The sequence below is a fragment of the Chrysemys picta genome, chromosome 3 (assembly GCF_011386835.1).
Source record: "Chrysemys picta bellii isolate R12L10 chromosome 3, ASM1138683v2, whole genome shotgun sequence".
NCBI lineage: Eukaryota > Metazoa > Chordata > Testudines > Emydidae > Chrysemys > Chrysemys picta.
The window spans coordinates 144291292-144311774 of NC_088793.1; the positions used below are offsets into that span (position 1 = coordinate 144291292).

At 38.1% G+C, this 20483-nt stretch overlaps 1 protein-coding gene across 8 annotated transcripts in view; it reads left to right on the forward strand.

Annotated features, from left to right (window-relative positions):
* Nucleotides 1-19173, forward strand: part of CRIM1 (cysteine rich transmembrane BMP regulator 1) — a 317691-nt gene extending 298518 nt beyond the window's left edge. For all 8 annotated transcript variants that reach the window (XM_005296243.4, XM_005296244.5, XM_005296246.4 and 5 more), the window contains 4 exons: nucleotides 664-858; nucleotides 2010-2132; nucleotides 9815-10002; nucleotides 16328-19173. In XM_005296243.4, coding sequence (XP_005296300.2) covers nucleotides 664-858; nucleotides 2010-2132; nucleotides 9815-10002; nucleotides 16328-16504 — 683 coding nt within the window. In that variant the 3' untranslated portion in view covers nucleotides 16505-19173. The remainder of the gene's footprint in view (nucleotides 1-663; nucleotides 859-2009; nucleotides 2133-9814; nucleotides 10003-16327) is intronic.
* Nucleotides 19174-20483: the final 1310 nt, after the last annotated feature.

Sequence of the window (20483 nt, forward strand, 5' to 3'; positions counted from 1 at the left end):
ATCGATGTTTATTTTTCAGCATTTTTTAATTTTTATCAATTTTAAATTTTAACAGTGTGTGTGAAAAAATCTTAAAATAATCAAAACAGTGCCTAAACTCCTAAACTTCTGATGCATATCAAGTGAAACCTATTCTTAAAGGTAACCTGGAAAATTATCTGTATTTTCATACACTCTATTTCTCTCACAAAATGGAAGAAAAACAAACTTGTATCACTGGAAATGGAGCAATTCTTTTATTGTGAAAATATTAATACTGTTAGTGTTTTACTTATAAAATATTTGTTTTGTCTATAACATTGCACTCTCATTAGTGTCAAAATGGGTCTGATGCATACACGCAAGGTAACTGAAAGAGGAATGGGAATATAATGAATGTAATTAACACAATATTAAATTGTGAAGTTTTCTGGTTTTTTTTTTTTTTTTTTTTGCACTTGTACATATGCAACTGAACTGGTAACGAAACTGCAAAATTTTTGCAAAGCGTCTGGTATTTTCACATTTTACTGTCATAACTTATGCGTTACGTAGTCAATGGATATGGGTTTAAATTTTTAAGAAATTGGGCTCATGCCTTTTTTTGTTGTTCCTCATTGGATTTTTTTAATATGTTTATATTTTGCCATAGCAAGTCATCATACCAATTATTTTTTTCAACAGAAGATACAATACCAAAGAAGGTGGTGTGTCACTTTAGTGGAAAAACATATGCAGATGAGGAACGTTGGGATATTGACAGCTGCACACACTGCTACTGCCTGCAGGGTCAGACCCTTTGCTCCACTGTCAGTTGCCCCCCTCTCCCCTGTGTAGAACCCATCAACGTTGAGGGAAGTTGCTGTCCCATGTGTCCAGGTAATAAAACCATGGTCCTAAATTTTACAAGTTATACTCTTGTCAGAGGCTATAATCAGGCACAGATTATTGTATTCGATTTGAATGTTGATTCACATTGAGCAACATATGCAAAGGATAACAGGAGTTGTTGCTTATGTCATAAGAGACCGAGAGACACAGGAGAACAACTCAGAAAACTGCATACTCACCACAGATAAGAAAGTAGTGCACAACAGTATAGTTCAAATCTCACATGTTCTGGGAAAGGACTGTTAACTCAAAGATTAACTGTTTTGCCATTGTTCTCTCTGAATGACCTTTCATTAAATTATTAGATAAATGAAATGCATTTGTGAAGTGAGAGAGGAAATATTTTGATTCCTCTGTAGACTCCACTTTTGCCTAATGTTTCTGGTGCTCCACAAGTCTGGGATATTGTTTCAAATTATTTTTATTAATAACATTTTAAGTTGCTTATATGAGTACTTTTAATTGTGACTTACATGTAATGGGATAGTTTCTCAGCCATGCACATAATGGAACCAAAGAAGTTTGATGCAGCTTCCTGAATCTGGCCTGGTTTCTTATAGCAGTTCATTACAGCTGTTCTTACCTATGCAAGCTGTTAACCTCCAAGAGGCTATTTGCCAGTCAGAGAACTTCAGCCATGCCTCTACAAAGGGGGCTGCAAAAAAGTTGGTAATAGGAGCCAGTCATGCAACCCTACACCAGCTGCAGAGATCCGGCTGCTTTCTTGGCCTTTTATGCCACTAGAGCAGCACAAAGGGACCAAATTGTAATAGAGAATCTTACCAAATATATTATGTATTATGAAAAGATATTTTACTTGAAAAATTTAATACAGGACAGTCCCATTCAGTTTATGTTGGCATAGTAGTACTGGTAGCAACCATTGGTATTCTGTACTTTATGAAATTAATTAAACGATAGGAAAATCCATTGCACAAACAATAACTTTCTAAATGTACTCAGTAAATAAATGTCATAGCAGATAAAAAATTCTATAACCATAATGATAACTCCTGAACCACCAATAAGAACAACAATCCCCAAGAAATATTTTCTGAATTAAGAGCCCAGCATCCATTGATAGGTACCGCAAAATGCTGATTTGGTGGATTGTGAAAAATATTTATCCCATCTTGCAGAGATGTATGTACCTGAGCCCACCAACATCCCCATTGAGAAGACAAATCATCGAGGAGATGCTGAACTAGAAGCACCAATTTGGCCTACACCCAGTGAAAATGACATTGTCCATCTCCACAGAGGTGAGATCTGGCAGAGATTGGTAATTGTACTCTATTAGGTCTGTGATTACTCGGCATGTCTTAGCCCATCCATTTGTCCTGGGAAGAAAGTAAAGGTGTAAGTGAGCCATCTTTTTGATAGGCTTGCAGAATATTGAGATAAGATCTAGACATAATTTCTGTAGGATAAAAACCAGAAATAATTCAATCTAGCATTCTGTACTAGAAGCAGAATGCCTGAAATGTTTCATTATGTCAGGAACTTTTTATTTCAGAAGGTTGAAAAAGCTACTGGGGGGAAGCTGTTCTAGATTTGATTTTAACAAATAGGGACGAACTCATTGAGAATTTGAAAGCGGAAGGCAGCTTGGGTGAAAGTGATCATGAAATCATAGAGTTCACAATACTAAGGAAGGGGGTAGAAGGGAGTACAGCAAAATAGAGACAATGGATTTCAGGAAGGCGGATTTTGGTAAGCTCAGAGAGCTGATAGGTAAGGTCCCATGGGAATCAAGACTGAGGGGAAAAACAACTGAGGAGAGTTAGCAGTATTTCAAAGGGACACTATTAAGGGCCCAAAATCAAGCTATTCTGCTGGGTAGGAAAGATAGAAAATGTGGCAAAAGACCACCTTGGCTTAACCACGAGATCTTGCATGATCTAAAAAATAAAAAGGAGTCATATAAAAAATGGAAACTAGGACAAATTACAAAGGATGAATATAGGCAAACAACACAGGAATGCAGGGGCAAGATTAGAAAAGCAAAGGCACAAAATGAGCTCAAACTAGCTACAGGAATAAAGGAAACAAGAAGACTTGTTATCAATACATTAGAAGCAAGAGGAAGACCAAGGACAGGGTAGGTCCACCGCTCAGTGAGGAGGGAGAAACAGTAACAGGAAACTTGGAAATGGCAGAGATGCTCAATGACTTCTTTGTTTCGGTCTTCACCGAGAAGTCTGAAGGGAATGCCTAACATCATGAATGCTAATGGGAAGTGGGTAGGTTTGGAAGATAAAATAAAAAAAGAACAAGTTAAAAATCACTTAGAAAAGTTAGATGCCAGCAAGTCACCAGGGCCTGATGAAATGCATCCTAGAATACTCAAGGAGCTAACCGAGGAGGTATCTGAGCCTCTAGCTATTATCTTTGGAAAATCATGGGAGACAGGAGAGATTCCAGAAGACTGGAAAAGGGCAAATATAGTGCCCATCTATAAAACGGGAAATAAAGACAACCCAGGAAACTACAGACCAGTTAGTTTAACTTCTATGCCAGGGAAGATAATGGAGCAAGTAATTAAGGAAACCATGTGCAAACACTTGGAAGGTGGTAAGGTGATAGGGAATAGCCAGCATGGATTTGTAAAGAACAAATCATGTCAAACCAATCTGATCGCTTTCTTTGATAGGATAACGAGTCTTGTGGATAAGGGAGAAGCGGTGGATCTGGTATACCTAGACTTTAATAAGGCATTTGATATGGTCTTGCATGATATTATCAATAAATTAGGCAAATACAATTTAGATGGGGCTACTATAAGGTGGGTGCATAATTGGCTGGATAACCATACTCAGAGTGTTATTAATGGTTCCCAATCCTGCTGGAAAGGTATAACGAGTGGGGTTCAGCCGGGGTCTGTTTTGGGACTGGCTCCATTCAATATCTTCAACGACTTAGATATTGGCATAGAAAGTACGCTTATTAAGTTTGCGGATGATACCAAAATGAGAGGGATTGCAACTGCTTTGGAGGTTAGGGTCAAAATTCAAAATGATCTGGACAAATTGGAGAAATGGTCTGAGGTAAACAGGATGAAGTTTAATAGAGACAAATGCAAAGTGCTCCACTTAAGAAGAAACAATCAGTTTCACACATACAGAATGGGAAGAGACTGTCTAGGAAGGAGTACGGCAGAAAGGGATCTAGGGGTTATAGTGGACTACAAGCTAAATATGAGTCAACAGTGGGATGCTGTTGCAAAAAAAGCAAACATGATTCTGGGATGCATTAACAGGTGTGTTGTGAGCAAGACACAGGAAGTCATTCTTCTGCTCTACTCTGTGCTGGTCAGGCCTCAACAGGAGTACTGTGTCCAGTTCTGGGCACCGCATTTGAAGAAAGATGTGGAGAAATTGGAGAGGGTCTAGAGAAGAGCAACAAGAATGATTAAAGGTCTAGAGAACATGATGTATGAAGGAAGGCTGAAAGAATTGGGTTTGTTTAGTTTGGAAAAGAGAAGACTGAGAGGGGACATGATAGCAGTTTTCAGGTATCTAAAAGGGTGTCATAAGGAGGAGGGAGAAAACTTGTTCATCTTAGCCTCTAAGGATAGAACAAGAAGCAATGGGCTTAAACTGCAGCAAGGGAGGTTTAAGTTGGACATTAGTAAAAAGTTCCTAACTGTCAGGGTGGTTAAACACTGGAATAAATTGCCTAGGGAGGTTGTGGAATCTCCATCTCTGGAGATGTTTAAGAGTAGGTTAGATAAATGTCTATCAGGGATGGTCTAGACAGTATTTGGTCCTGCCATGAGGGCAGGGGACTGGACTCGATGACCTCTCGAGGTCCCTTCCAGCCCTAGAATCTATGAATGCATGCCCATCCTTCAATATTTTTTTTTATTTCAAAGCAGCAAAATAAACATTTAAAGTGAGTTCGTGTGTAATATTAAAGAGATTCTAATATACGTAACACTTGGTTACAAAACAAAGTAAATCAATAAAAATAGTTTTGAAGTGTCATCTTAAATACTATCAGTCTAATTCTACCACCCTTGTTCACATTAAGTAGATTTACTCATAAGAGTAGTAATAAAATCAATGGCAGTATCCTCTTGGGAAGTGTGACACAACTGGACCCTTAATAATCAAAAATAGATGGTTGTCTAGGTTCTTGCAACCATCATCATAGTGCCAGCACCTTATAAATGTATTAAAATGAACAGATCTCTACTGTATCTCTCTCCTTCCCCCATTAGGGTGGGAGATTTTTTGTTTGTTTTTAAATATGGTTTTAATGATCAGTACTTGACGGATGTTATGACATAGAGGTTAAATTACCAATATAATTTAAGAGAGTTGTTTGGCTTTACAGAAAGCCATGTGATGTGCACATAGCAATTGCTGCATTGAATGCTGAAGAGTATGTGTTCAGCAGCGTCCACAAGACGCTTGTTCCATTGGACTGTTGGCATTTGTCTCCCCCAGGCACTGTGCTGCTACCACGGAGGCAGATAATCCAATGGAACAAGTGTCTAGTGTGATGAACAGTGTTTGGAATGAAAAGTCAAATGAGTGTAGACACTACTAAAGCGGTTCTTTTGCTCAAATTGAATGTTATAGACACATGTTCTGGTTCTTTATGGGAAACAGAATTCTGAACACTAAATTACTGGAATAAACCTCCAATCTAAGACATATACACATGTTGCTCTTCAGTCAGAAACTGGCAATAGCAACATCTGCACACATGTTTTTTTTTAAGGTGAACTTTCTCTTTAGGGTCATGAAATACTCATGCAAAATGTTGTCACAAGTGTGTCCTTGTTTTGTACTGTGATAAAAAGTCATTTTAGACCCATATCATCTTTGGCTGGGGAAGTTCAGCAGGGAGATACTAGATTTGTTGTCAGAGGAGATCATCAATATTTATTTTCAGGAGGACATGGTATCAGTATACCTTAAAGAAGCATCTGTTGAGCTTAGAATCTCTCCCATTATCACACTTTCTTGTGTGTTTTCTTTCTTTTTTTGAATTACTGAGAAAGTAGTAGCAGAGCAACTCTGGTGATATCTGGGGTCCTCAGATTTTCTTGACTATGTCTGCATCATTTTAGATCTGTGTATAGTATCGAGGCTGCGCTGTTTGCATTGGTCGATCATCTCCCTTTGGCACTAAAGATGTCCATACTAATTCTTTGAGACGTATCAGCTCTGTCTTCGATTGTTGTTGACTGAGTTATTGTTACTTGTGTGTGGATCTGGCAAGCTCAGGATTTGTTCTTGAGTGACTTCATTCTTTTCGGTTTGAGAAGATCAAGAGCTGTTATTCATCAGCCCTCAAAGTTCTCTTGGCTAGGGTCATACACAAGTGTTGTCACCCCATCTGTTCAATATATATCTGAGGCCACTAAAAATAATAGTAGAGTGTCCTGGAATGCAGGATCTTGTTTGCAGGTGACACTCATCTCTATATGTCTTTTCATCATTGTTTTTCGTGCTGATAGTCTCATTCAGACCATGTCCTAAACTCGTTCCAAAGATGGTTTGGCATTTTCATAATAACCAGTATAGTCACCTACCAGTTTTCTCCCCTAGACCCTGTAATTTCAGCAGAAATAAAGCTTAATGCCTTAAATCGTAAAAGAGCTCTTTTATATTACTTGAACAGAATGAGACTTTTAGGTCAATTCTTAGATTGTTTATAGCATATAGAGGCAGAGCGAAGGACAAATCTGCATCTTCCAGAGTCTAAATGGATTGTATGAGAGTAGTTTATGAGATTATTAAACTGAATCCTCCTTTAAATATTTCAGCTCATTCTGCCAGAACATTGACTTCATCAATGATATGTTCCCTCTCATAGAAATATGTACAGCAGCTACATGGTCTTCAGTTCAAATTCTTACTAGACACTACTCGTTAGAGGCTTCATCAAGAGTGAACACTCTAATTGTAAGAGCAGTCCTACAATCTTTGTTCCAGTAAATTCCTCGCTCCCCCCTAAGGTGTTGAACTGCTTGCTAGACACCATTAGTGGGATCCACATGTATAAGAGCTTGAAGAAGAAACAACAATGGTTACTCATCTTTTCAGTAACTGTGGTTCTTCTAGATCAGGGGTTCTCAAACTGGGGGTCGGGACCCCTCAGGGGGTCACGAGGTTATTACATGGGGGGTCGCAAGCTGTCAGCCTCCACCCCAAACCCTGCTTTGCATCCAGCATTTATAATGGTGTTAAAGCATTATTAATGTATATGGGGGGGTCACACTCAGAGGCTTTCTATGTGAAAGGGGTCACCAGTTCGAAAGTCTGAGAACCCCTGTTCTGGATGGTCTGTTTATGTGGATCCCACAATCTACCCTCCATCCCTGCAGATCGTATTTTATTATTGACACTCGGGGCAACAAAAAAATTGGTTAGTATTTGGGGTCATTCTGCTCTTGGGAGGAGGAGCACAAGAGGATAGGGATCATCCTTCAGGATGTATGTGCGACTCCTAGAGGACACTACTAGAGAAAAAATGTCTGATCTCCTGTGTAGGGGCACCTGCATGCCATGAGTGGATTCCACATGCACAAACCATCTTGAAGAATCAGTTACTGTAAGGAAAGTAACCATTTTTTCCAGTATGTGCCTAGATTGAAAGAATGCACCTGAGGTGAGCCTCAAGGGTACTCCAATAAAAATTCTGCTAAATAAACATCCCAAAGTCTGTGAAGGCACCAAGATTTCTGTATTCGTCAACCCAGAGGAAAGGGACATCAAGAAGCAAAAATTATTTAAGGAAAAAACAGCATAAATTAGTTTTTGCCTTAAAAGGGCAATAGGAAAATTGGAGGAAAATGGCCACAAAAGACATAGATGCAGTGTCTGAAGATACTGAAATAACAACAAGGAGTCCTTGTGGCACCTTAGAGACTAACAAATTTATTTGGGCATAAGCTTTCATGAGCTAGAACCCACTTCATCAGATGCATGGAGTGGAAAATACAGGAGCAGGTATAACACATGAAAAGATGGAAGTTGCCTTACCAAGTGTGAGGTCAGTCTAATGAGACAATTTAATTAACAGTAGGATACTAAGGGAGGAAAAATAACTTTTTTAGTGGTAATGAGTGTCCCATTTCGAACAGTTGACAAGAAAGTGTGAGTAACAGAAGGGGGAAATTAGTATGGGGGAAATTAGGTTTAGGTTTTGTAATGACCCAACCACTCCCAGTCTTTATTCAGGCCTAATTTGATGGTGTCCAGTTTGCAAATTAATTTCAGTTCTGCAGTTTCACATTGGAGTCTGTTTTTGAAATCTTTTTGTTGAAGAATTGCCACTTTTAGGTCTGTTATTGAGTGACCAGGGAGATCGAAGTGTTCTCCTACTGGTTTTTGAATGTTATAATTCCTGATGTCAGATTTGTGTCCATTTATTCTTTTGTGTAGAGACTGTCTGGTTTGGCAATGTACATGGCAGAAGGGCATTGCTGGCACATGATGGCATATATCACATTGGTAGATGTGCAGGTGAACAAGCCCCTGATAGTGTGGCTGATGTGGTTAGGTCCTATGATAGTGTCCCTTGAATAGATATGTGGACAGAGTTGGCACCGGGGTTTGTTGCAGGGTTTGGTTCCTGGGTTGGTGTTTTTGTTGTGTGGTATGTAGTTGCTGGTGAGTATTTGCTTCAGGTTTGGGGGCTGTCTGTAAGTGAGGACTGGCCTGTCCCCCAAGGTCTGTGAGAGTGAGGGATCGTCCTTCAGGATAGGTTGTAGATCCTTGATGATGCGCTGGAGAGGTTTTAGTTGGAGGCTGTAGGTGACAGCTAGTGGCGTTCTGTTACTTTCTTTGTTGGACCTGTCTTGTAGTAGGTGACTTCTGGGTACCCTTCTGGCTCTGTCAATCTGTTTCTTCACTTCACGAGGTGGGTATTGTAGTTTTAAGAATGTTTGATAGAGATCCTGTAGGTGTTTGTCTCTGTCTGAGAGATCGGGGCAAAAGCGGTTGTATCTTAAAGCTTGGCTGTAGACAATGGATTGTGTGATGTGGTCTGGATGAAAGCTGGAGGCATGTAAGTATAGCGGTCAGTAGGTTTCTGGTATAGGATGGTGTTTGTGACCATCGCTTATTAGCACTGTAGTGTCTAGGAAGTGGACTCCATGCATCTGATGAAGTAGGTTCTAGCCCACGAAAGCTGATGCCCAAATAAATTTGTTAGTCTCTAAGGGGCCACAAGGACTCCTCGTTGTTTTTGCTGATACAGACTAACATGGCTACCGCTCTGAAACCTGAAGATACTGAAGTGTTGCAAGGAACAAGTGCTGAGCTTACTGTAACTCAGGTCCTCAAAGATATAAAAGGGAAATGAAAAACAGATATAATATTAGAAGAAATAAGTATGTGTCTTATGTACATGTATGTTGCATATTATTGTAAAACCAGAGCACCTTGCAATCTTTAGTGTATGTATAGTGACAGCACTACTGTGAGGTAGTTTTTACAGTATGATCAAAAATAGGTAATTAAGCTGGAATCTCATATAGGAGAAGCTGAGAAAAGAATCAGCTCTTGGAGAACAGCCACCACATTGAAAGGAGAAAACAAGACAGTGAAAGATCTACTATAAATAAACATGATCATAGAAAAATGATGGCTTCATAAATCACAACTGGTGGAATGACATAGTATTAATAGGACCACCAAAAGATAAAAATCCACTTCGTATGGAATAGTTACTTGAAAATATGCGGAAATCATTATTCCGGCTACAAAAAACTGTGGCTAACAACAGATGAGAGAACACACAAGCGTGACCCTGTCCCTAAATATCAATAGGGTAAAATTTCAGGATATGGTTAACCAAAAAAAATAAATAAATACAAGGCCACAGTACTGACGCTGGTACTTCCATAATCCTATACTTGTTTATGGTCAAGACAGAAAAGGAACACGTAAATTTTTTTGTTGCTAACAAATGCTAACTCTTTCAGACATGAGTCATCTTCAAGGAGATTTCAGAGAAGGCATTGGACTGCACTCTACTGAAGATACATCTCTCAACTCCGTTGCCTGGGTGACAGTTCCCATCATGACAGCCCTGGTTCTTATAATAGCCCTTCTGCTTGTCAATCAGAAAAAGCAGTGGATACCAGTGTCCTGCTACAGAGCCCCAACAAAGGTACAGTGTTAAAACTTCTATATCTAGATTTGTGCTTTTCTGGAAAGCAGGAGGGTCTCCTGAAATGTATTGTAGGATACAGTTGAGTCCATTTAATGTCAGCTCATTTAAATGAATTTTTTCCATGTCTCAAATCGTTTGCACTAATTCAGAACAATTATGCTTATGTAATGCCAAATTAATATCACCAGTTACCTAGTCCATATACTACTGAATTTTCGGGAGGTAAAACCAAGCCAATCTCAGGTGAGACTGTCAGAAAACACGGGCAGACACCCCAAACTAGTGGTATAGTCCATAATTAGATTTCACCAAGCCAATAACAAATGTGCACTCCGGGATCACTATACCAGTATTACCATGGAGTCACAGACAGTCCCCTGAGACCCTCCAGCCTGTCTTGCCACCCAGGCAAACTGAACCTAGTGATAAAAGGTTATTAAAACCAAAAATCAGACCACATTAGGTTACTCCCAACCCCAAAGGGTCAGTCACTTACCCTAGGTCAATGGATACTCTGTCTCACATCAAAGACAACTCTGGCAGCCAATTGTTCTAGTAAACTAACTAAAGGTTTATTAGCTAAGAAAAAGAAGTGAGTTATTGAGAGGCTAAAGCAGGTAAAATACATTAACAGGTGAGTCTAAGTTTGTAAATCCAAAATGATAGCAGAGATGTTATAATCTGCTAGTTTTCCATAAATTTCTCAGGGTTACCCAAAATAACTTTGGGGATCTCTGTTTTGCATCTGGAATGTTTCCCTATGAATGCTCAAATAGTTCAGAGATGCTGTATCCTTTTTTGGTTCATATTTATAGCTTTTCCATAGAGAAAGCAATGTGAAAAGTGTCTTTACTCCTCTACCATCTCTTGCTTTGAAATGAGCATTTCCTGTTACAGCCATTAAGTCCTTCATTAGCATTTCCAAGGTTCCATTCACATTTGATTAATTTAGTCTCGGAGAGATACACAATGTAAAAGGTAATGTAATAGCAAATAACAATCCTTCAGTAGTTTTCATGAAGTTTATACATCAAGTACATTCTTACCACGCTTTTGATGTAGGGTTATTTAATTACCAAGGTATACATAATGTAAATGTAATTACAGGGGTATATGCAATGCAAATATAATTTAATAAGACAATTAGTTACAGATAAGTGAATACACTAACATTAGCATCTCTTTTTATATTTAGTAGCGTATGAGCGAATTAGTCTGAATGCATACTAATACTGCTTTGATATTCATACAGAAGTGAACTGGCCTATTGCTCTAACGTGAACTGGTCTATCAGCATGGCAGCCTCTTCTTCTGAAATGGCCACACTCTCTCATAGTTCTCATTGGGAGCAAAACCAAGAACATTATCTTGACTGAGCACAGCCTGTTTTCTCAGTCGCATTGAGAACAATAGTAGATGAGACATTTTGAAAAGGGGCAATTCCTGGTGAAACTTTCTGCAGAAGAATATTAGTCTTTAATCACTGCTGAAGAAGCAACTTTCAGTTAAGAAGGATAATGCCAAAAAATGGCCACTAAACTGTTTAAAACATCAAATTTAGCCAATGCACAAACTCGGAGAGTTTTCATTATATGACCCGTTTGAAGAGTCTGCATTATTCCATTAAGATCATTTGAGATCTAAAAAGGTGCTACATTTATTAAATGGCCCTTTTAAAAATTAATTTTAATTCATAAACTAATAAATGGATTTATTTGTAAATTCTCAGAAAATTCATTTTCTCTCCCCCTCCCCCCCAAAGTCTATAATTTTGGAGAGGTTACAATGTCTTCTTCCTGTCGAAGTGATTGAGTCTCTGCTTTAAGTACAAAACTGTGGAACAGTGCTTCCATAATAATAAAAACCTGAATAGTACTTCTGCTTGTTATCTCACCAGCACCCAGGTAAGAGGAACAGACTTTTACTAGCTGATTGAAATTACAGTCAGAGCAATCCCCGAAAGCATCTTCTTTGTCACCCTTCATCTTTCACATTTACCATATAGTCATTACCAGAACTAATTATCCATTTCCATTTAGTTTATCATTCATATAAATTGATATTTGAGAAAACACATGTTGCTGGGCCCATTAATTCCCAACCTTTTTTGTCTGAGGCCAACTCCTCCCATGTATTGGTCCCTGGGGTCTCTAGGACCTATCACAACCGTGCTCTCAACCTGCTTGTCATATCTCACACATTCTGTCTTGCTGTGCTGCTTACACTTTTTTTTTCTTTTCTAGTAATTTTTCTTGTGTTACTTTCTGTTGTTTGTTCTTGTTACTCCCACCAGGTCCTCCTCTTGCTCCTCAGTAGTCCCACCACTGTGTCCCACTCAGCAGCTGCATGTTCCTTGTCATGCTACAAAGCAGTTTGTATAAACACAGTGTAGCACCACCTACTGGAAGAGTACATAACACGCAGCCAGATGTAGCAACAGATTAAGGAAGAGACATGCAGCCAGTGCCCAAATTCCTGTAAAAAAGGATAGGTTTGCCCCACAGAGAAATTTGGGTAGGAACAGCTGTGCTATACCTTCTCTAAGTTTACCATAGAAGCAGATAAGTGGGACAATGACAGATCTTTATTCTACTATCCAATCTTGTTACAGAAGCATCTTTGTTTCAATCTCTAGCACCAGCATAGTGTGACACATTGGCTTAGACGCATGCCGTTTTTCTCACAGTTATGGGCTAGTTCTCCTTTGAAGACTTGTGAATATGCAAATGGTCAAATTTTATTCAATACCTCACTTTTTTTTTTTTTTTGACAGTTACTTCCTCCAGATACCCCTAATTCTTTCGTACCTCTATCTTCTGGATGGGGGGATACTTCCTAGTAAGTTTCAACAACTGGGAAATGTCTCAGGGTCCAATTGTACATATTCCCAAGCCTTCCTGCCACCCTCACTCTTCTCCTCTTACATAATCATTCTTAATTATCATTTATTCATTTATTTATATCGTTTCCATATATAATTCAAATGATACAGGAATGAAAATAAGGTCTCTGGTCTAGAAAGGTTACAATCATTTGTGTGCTTGAGATTTCTCCTATTCCTTATAAGAACTTTCTTTATAGACCGTCTGGAACAGCCAGGTCTCTTTGGGTCATTAGTATTCCAATAAGTCAATGCCCATTACAATTCTGTGTGGGACAGGATTTTCCTAGCTTCATGGACACATTGAGTATGTGGCTTCTCATTCTTAAGAAAAGCAGATGAAGAATTCTCACAGTATAACTACATTAGAAATCATACTTAGAGATAATTCAATTAGGAAGCCCCTTATAATAGTAACAAATCAGATCGCTGAGACTGACACAAGCCTTTGATCTGTTATTCTTTTTGAAGTCTCGCCATCAGTGCATTAGTCACTTCAGCCACATAGCCCTGAATCGCTGCAAAATCCAATAAACATGATGGGTTTTTTCCCAAACATGGAGTGTTTTCAGCTAGAAACCACAAGCCTCTCATTTGAACTATTGGCAGGAATGTCAGCCATAAAATTTCATCTTACACAAGTGATGACATTTTACTTTATATCCAAAGCAAACAAATCTATAGCAGAATAACTTAAAAAAATAAAACATTACTGCTTAATATTAGGATACAGTTCACACCACCAGAACAGAAGCGCTGATGCTAACTGTAATGATCCATAATAATATAGATAAATGGACATATTTAACTGTAACCAAAAAGGCTTATATTACCTCAAATTGGGGGGGGGGATTGATTCATATAAGGCAAATTATGTGAAGATCTAAACATTTGGGAAGATTTTTGCCTTTAATAGATGAAATGGGAACTGTACAAATTAATCTTACCAACAATTTTATTCCTACATATTGAAAGAAGTGGCAACTATCTATCTTGACAGGGAAGCTAATGACCTGGTATTACTAGTATAAATTAGTGCCAGATAATGTAAATCTGTCTTTATACATTAAAATATCAAATTGATTTTTTGTGACAACCTATTTGTAGATTTATTTGGTAGTGGTCTAAGCATCACTAGTAAGACAACATCTTTTTCTAATATTTTTCATGAGTAACAGCAATTATGTGTGGTTAAGAGCATTAGACCCACTGTAAATAGCTTTCAGGTCTGGTAAATGTTGTAGCATCTCCAACATTTATCTGACTTAGCAAACGTTTATTGTGTACTTACACTTCTCTCTACTACACATCATGAGTTAAGTCGTTTCATCTAATCCAGAATTCTCTTATCTAATTTATGAGAAAGTCATGCGGAACTGTATCAAAGACCTTACCAAAATTAAGAAGCACTATTACCACTACACTTCATTTTTCCACCAGGCTTTTTATCTTATTAAAGACGAAGCACCAGGTGATGATAAGTTACATCCATCTGTATAATATAAGAGTAGGGAATCAGGTAGGTGAGCTGCTATTTTTAAGTCTTTTTAATGCCAAAGTAGTACAGTACTAAGTGTGATAGGACAAGAGTGAGTTTACTGTCATTCCAAAATAGAAATTAAAGGTTGTAAAAAGAGGCTTTACAGAGAAGTGTAATATTTATGGCCCTGATCCTACAAAATGATCTGTGGACTGGACCTTCAGACCAACACTGAGTCCTGCAAAAGTTAATGAGACTCAGCACAGGCATAAGTGTCTGTTCAAGCAGTTCCTTTTGCAGGAACAGGGCATAAATTAGGAAAGATTTTTTTTAATCATTTAAGGACTATTGGAGGTACATCAGGAAAAGAAAAGATGATTTGATATGAGTAGGCCCGGATTACTGAATACAAGTCATTGATCAAAAAATCCCTTTATGATTTGGATCCTCCAAGAGAGAGACTGTGCAACCTTAACTCTATCCCCCTTGTACATGTGCATTATGTTACAGTCTAATTACATGATCACATTATTTTTTCCACAGGACTCCTGCCTCATTCAGTGCACAGGTTAAACAGTGAATGAGGCAGGATGTGTAGTGAAAGAGGCAGTTGTTTGTAGGACCCCTGACTCATTCAGTGCAGAAGCTAGAAGTTGTATAATAAATGAGAGGCGGGACTGCAGGTACAGAAAGGATGGTCTTATGATTAAGGCATTGGAGGGGACCCAGGAGAGAGTAATTCTATCCCTGGCTTGGTCACAGACTTACTATATGGTGTTGGACAAGTCATTTTACATTTTTCAGAGGCACTCGCTGATTGTATGTTCTTTATTTTTGGATGCCCAACTTGAGATGAATGAACATGGCTTAATTTTCAGGAGTGCTGAGCATTAACAGATCCAGATGAATGCAGTGCGGTTATAGTGTAGTGTACTCTGCTAGATACCAAACATCATGGAGGGAACAGAAACACTGGATATATGGCTTATTACAACAATCTGTAAACCACTAACCCCCTCTTTTTGCACTATGACTACAGAGGTGTTAATGGACCCCACTCTACCTTGAATGGGTCCTTGCAATATGTGCTAACTACTTATGCTAAATTATCTGTTCCACCTTGCATTTTGCTGTGATGCTGGGAATTCCTTTTCCAGACCTGAAGAAGAGCTCTGTGGCGCGAAAGCTGGTCTCACCAACAGAAGTTGGTCCAATAAAAGATGTTACCTCACCCACCTTGTCTCTCAAATACAGATGAAGTCTTGAAACTGTGGGTTCTCAGCACCTTTGAAGAATCATGTACTATCTGTCTCAAATTGGGCACCCAATCACTGAGGAACCCCAAATTAGTGTATAGTTTTCAAATTTCAAGTGAGCACAGAGACTGCGTCATCCCTAATCCTCTCTTGCCCACAGAGCAAGAGACGTGTAGGAGGAAGAATGGACTTTGTAAAGGGTTGTAATAGGCAAAGGCAGCACATCTGCTATTATATCAGAGAATTCTAGGAAGCAGAATACCAGTGCTCCCCCAAGAGTTAGCAATTCCATAGCAATTTATAAGATGCATTGTATCTAACAGGCACAATCCAGCCTGAAATTACAAAGTTTTCATTAAATGTAGACTGTAAAATGCTTTATAATATGTATAGTAAAGGTAGCAGAGTTGTCACCAAATCTTTCCAGATGAAAAGGATTCATTTGCCAGCTTCTGGTCCTATGCAATTATATACGTGTGGCCCAAATATTACAGTCCTTACTCAGCTCTTACTCAGTCCATGGGAGTCTTGAATTAGCAAGGACTGCAAAAGTTGAACCTTTGTAACAAAGAAAAATAAATAGTTTAGTGTGATTTTGTTTTTGTGAACTTTGCGTCACAAACATTTCCCAGACCTATTGTGGAGAGAAGACAACAGTGATGTATGAACTGGATTTTTATGTTGTCTTTTTTTCTTTTCCAACAGCCTTCTTGCCTAAACAATCAGCTGGTATACGTGGACTGCAAGAAAGGAACCATGGTCCAGGTGGACAGTTCTCAGAGAATGCTAAGAATTGCTGACCCAGATTCAAGATACAGTGGATTCTACAGCATGCAAAAACAGAACAACCTACAGGCAGATAATTTCTATCAAACAGTTTGAAGAATTGCACCTTTGCCAAGGATTTGAGAAAGAAGGAGAGCGAGAGACTAAGTCTGCTATTAAAATAAAACTAGAATTGTGCACTTGCTTAGTGGATTGTATTGGATTTGTGACTTCATGTACAGCTCTAAGACCTTACTGGGATGGGCTCTGACTCCTGCAATGTGCCAGAACAAGCATTCCCACTTTTCCTTGCGATAACTGACCAAGAGTTTTCTTAGAACCAAAGTTTTAAAACTTGTTAAGATGTATTTGCTTGTAACATAGCTATAGAGATTGTTTGGGTGGGTGAATTTGGGGTTGGGTGGTGAAATGAGAGAGAGCTTCAAAGAAGAAAAGCTGGTCAAGCTTGGCTCGGGGAGAAAACAAATAAAGAATATTGCCAAGCATCAGGATGGTGGCTTTTCTTGTTGCTCTGAAACTGCATTTGTTGCAGCAAAGCCTAACCCCACATGGAAACAGAAAACAGAGGTCTGATTTTTTTCCCAGCTGTTGCTACAAAAGTATACTCCTAGAACAGAACCTGTCATGTCACAGGTATGGTGTAGCTGCATATATTTTTCTATATGACAAGAAGCTGCAGTAGTTAATGATATAGCAAGGAAAAGGTTATAGCAGAATATAAAGGGTGGGTTTATTAAGGATGTATAAAATTATACCTTGTGCTGCTTTTTGTTTTAATTTTGTTTTCTGCAAAGCTGATTGGCCAGATTTTGGCAAAGTTAGCAAATGACTGAGGCCTAAATAATTCCTGATATGAGCACTGGATCTTTTGACGGCAGTATTGAAGGAAGGAAGGGAAAGTCAAGAACACCATGCAGTTCCAGGGGCTTTTGTTTGTTGTGGTTTTGTTTTGTTTTGTATTAATCTCTGGTTGTTCAGACAGTTTTAGTGGAGGAGGAGGAAAAAATATTTTTGTTGGACAAAGCTCTTGCTTAAATGAAAGAGTAAAAAAGAGACTGTTTTAAGGTTTTTCCTGTTGTTCTTATTTACTGGTTATGCAGATTAGAAACTACTTCCATGCTAGGAAGCTACTTAATTTTAATTGTATATTACTCAAGCACCTTTTTTGAAGCTCAGAAAAAAGGAGATCATGCTTCTTTAAACATTAGCATTATAGGAATATTTATGTAAATATAATTATGCTAAAAACAACAAAGTATTTGTATGTCTGTGTGTATATATGTGCATATATATATAATGTGTGTGTGCATACACACAAACACACTATATATGTATATATATATACAGTATATATACAGTATCGATCTGTATATATACAGTATATATATAATTTTCTATTTTTTTCTTGTTGAATGTATTTTTATCTGAGAGATTTTACCCAGAGCAGAAACAGATAAAACAGGCATTCCATAGCAGTGCTTAATTGCTTGTGAGTTTAGGAGAGACAAGAGGAGCATCTCATTCTACCTACCGTTTTATTTGATTTGAAAGTGTTTAGTGTGTGTGCGTGCGCATGTATGCGTGTATGTACGTGTGTACACTCTTGTGTTTGCATATATGTGTGTGTATGGTATGTGCACGATTATAGCAGTAAGCGTTGCTCTTGCTACTTGCTACATTTCAGGGTGTTTCTTATTTTTCTTCTCCTGCTTAGCCTTAAAAAGGCTTTTAATGAATGCATCGGCTAGAGACACTGATGGCAATATACATGCAGCACTAATCAGCTCCGTAGAATAACACCATCCGCTCCTTGATTTTTTTTTTTTTAATTCAAACAATTGTTTGAAACAACTACTGGAATATTGTCCACATTAAGCTGGAAGTTTGTTGTAGCTTGCCTCATTGATAACTCTGACTGTGTAATACAAAGTTAACTTTCCAGACAAGTCTTGGCACTTTTATACTAATTACCCATTTGTGCATTGCCTTTTTTTCTTTTACAAATGCTTGTCATAAAAGACACAGATACCCAGTATGCTTAATGTGAAAAGAAAATGTATTTTTTTGTAAAGGAACTCTCAAGTATTGTTGTAAATACTTGGTCAGAGGTTGCTGAACTTTAAAACTGAAAAAAAACCTAATTTATTATTATAATGACCTAATTTATTAATCTGAAGATTAACAATTTTTTGTTTTAGAATATCAGAAAGGTGTTCTAGCTGTTTGCATCAAAGAAAAAAATAGGTGTATCATTAAGGGTCAACATTTTTTCTATTTATATATGACTTCAGTTTCCAAAAACAAGAAAAAATGTAGTCCTCCCAGCATTTTGTACTCAATATGATATTGAAACAGATATGTTTCTGTCCAGTTATTACAAAGATTCTGTCAAGACAAATCATCCATTCCTTGCATAAGAGTAAGCAGTCTTTATCCAGATTGTAAAAGCTTGCTTTTGTTTTACAATCAAGGCCATATTCTGAAAATATTAGCAGGATATAGGACATGGTGTAAAATGTTTATTATTTTATTATTTTAAAGATATGATTTATCCTATGTGCTGTATCCATTACACTCTTTTACTTTGGTTCCTGTTGTGCTCTTGTAAGAGAAATGCAGATATAATTTTCTGAAAAATAAAATAGACGCATATGTGACACTCGGAGTGCACTGCAGTTCAGCAGATTGCTTGTTTACTTTTTTTAACTGTAAGGCGGTTTCTTGTAATTTGGCTCTTGGCAGCACAATAAAAATTTTAAACCTAATGTGCACTTTTTAAAAAATGTTCATATGTATGACTACCATAAAATGTTTGAGACATTAGTTTATAATTTATTTATTCTATGGTGATTTATTTCCTTGAGATTTGAATTTGCACATTATTTTTGCCTGACATTGTTCTAAAGTAGTTTTGAACCAAGACAGGTCAACTACAGGCCTTTCAATTAGCGACAGTTTTTTGTCACACATATGAGGTTTGAACTGAAGAATTTTCACAGGGTCATTAGAAAATGTTTGTGGAGTTTTAGCAATAAAATTATGGACTATATCAAACTTCACCTCATCTCATATACTAAAATGTCTCAAATCTTAAACTTTTTAAATTAATACATATTAACATAAGAACTATTATACTGGGTCAAACTAATGTTCCAGCTAGCCCAATATCCAGTGGCCAGAACCAGAGCTTCAGTAGACTTGTACAGAAAAGGACAACTGAAGCGATCCTCCCATCTTCCCCGTCCAGGTTCTGTCAGTCAGAGGTTTAGGGTTGTCCCAAGCATGGGGTTGCATCCCTGACCGTCTTGGCTAATAGCTATTAATGGACCTGTCCTCCGTGAACTTATCTAATTCTTATTTGAACTGTTCCACGTTTGGCCATCACATCCCATGGGAATGAGTTTCACAAGTTAATTGTGCACGGTGTGAAAAAGTACTTCCACTTGTTTGTATTAAACCTTCTACCTATTAATTACATAGGGTGACCCCATTTTTTGTATTGTGAGAATGGGTAAATAACACTTCCTTACTCACTTTTTCCCCACCACTGGTGATTTTATAGATCTCTACCATATCCCTCCTTAGTTGTCAATTTTCTAAGATGAACAGTACTGACCTTTTTAGTCTCTCCTTGTATGGAAACCATTCAATACCTTTGATCCTCTTTGTTGCCCTTCTCTGAACCTTTTCCAGTTCCACTCTCCTTTTTGAGATGGGGCAATCACAACTGAACACTATTCAAGGTGTGGGCATATCATGCATTTATATAGTGGCATGATATTTTCTGTCACATTTTCTACTCCTTTCCTAATAGTTCCTAACATTGTTAGCCTTTTTGACCATTGCTGCACATTGAGCTGAAGTTTTCAGAGACTGAGTATCCATAGTGACTCTGAGATCTCTAGCCTGAGTGGTAATGGTTAATTTAGAACCCCTCATTTTGTGTATATATACAGAGGAAACATGGGGGGGGCGCAAGCATGGTCATGTGTGTCGCCCTCCCCCAGATTTCTGCCAAGGTTTGCTGGCTGGGCCGCCTCCCTGTGCAGCAGCTCCTGGAGCTGGGGAGCTGCAA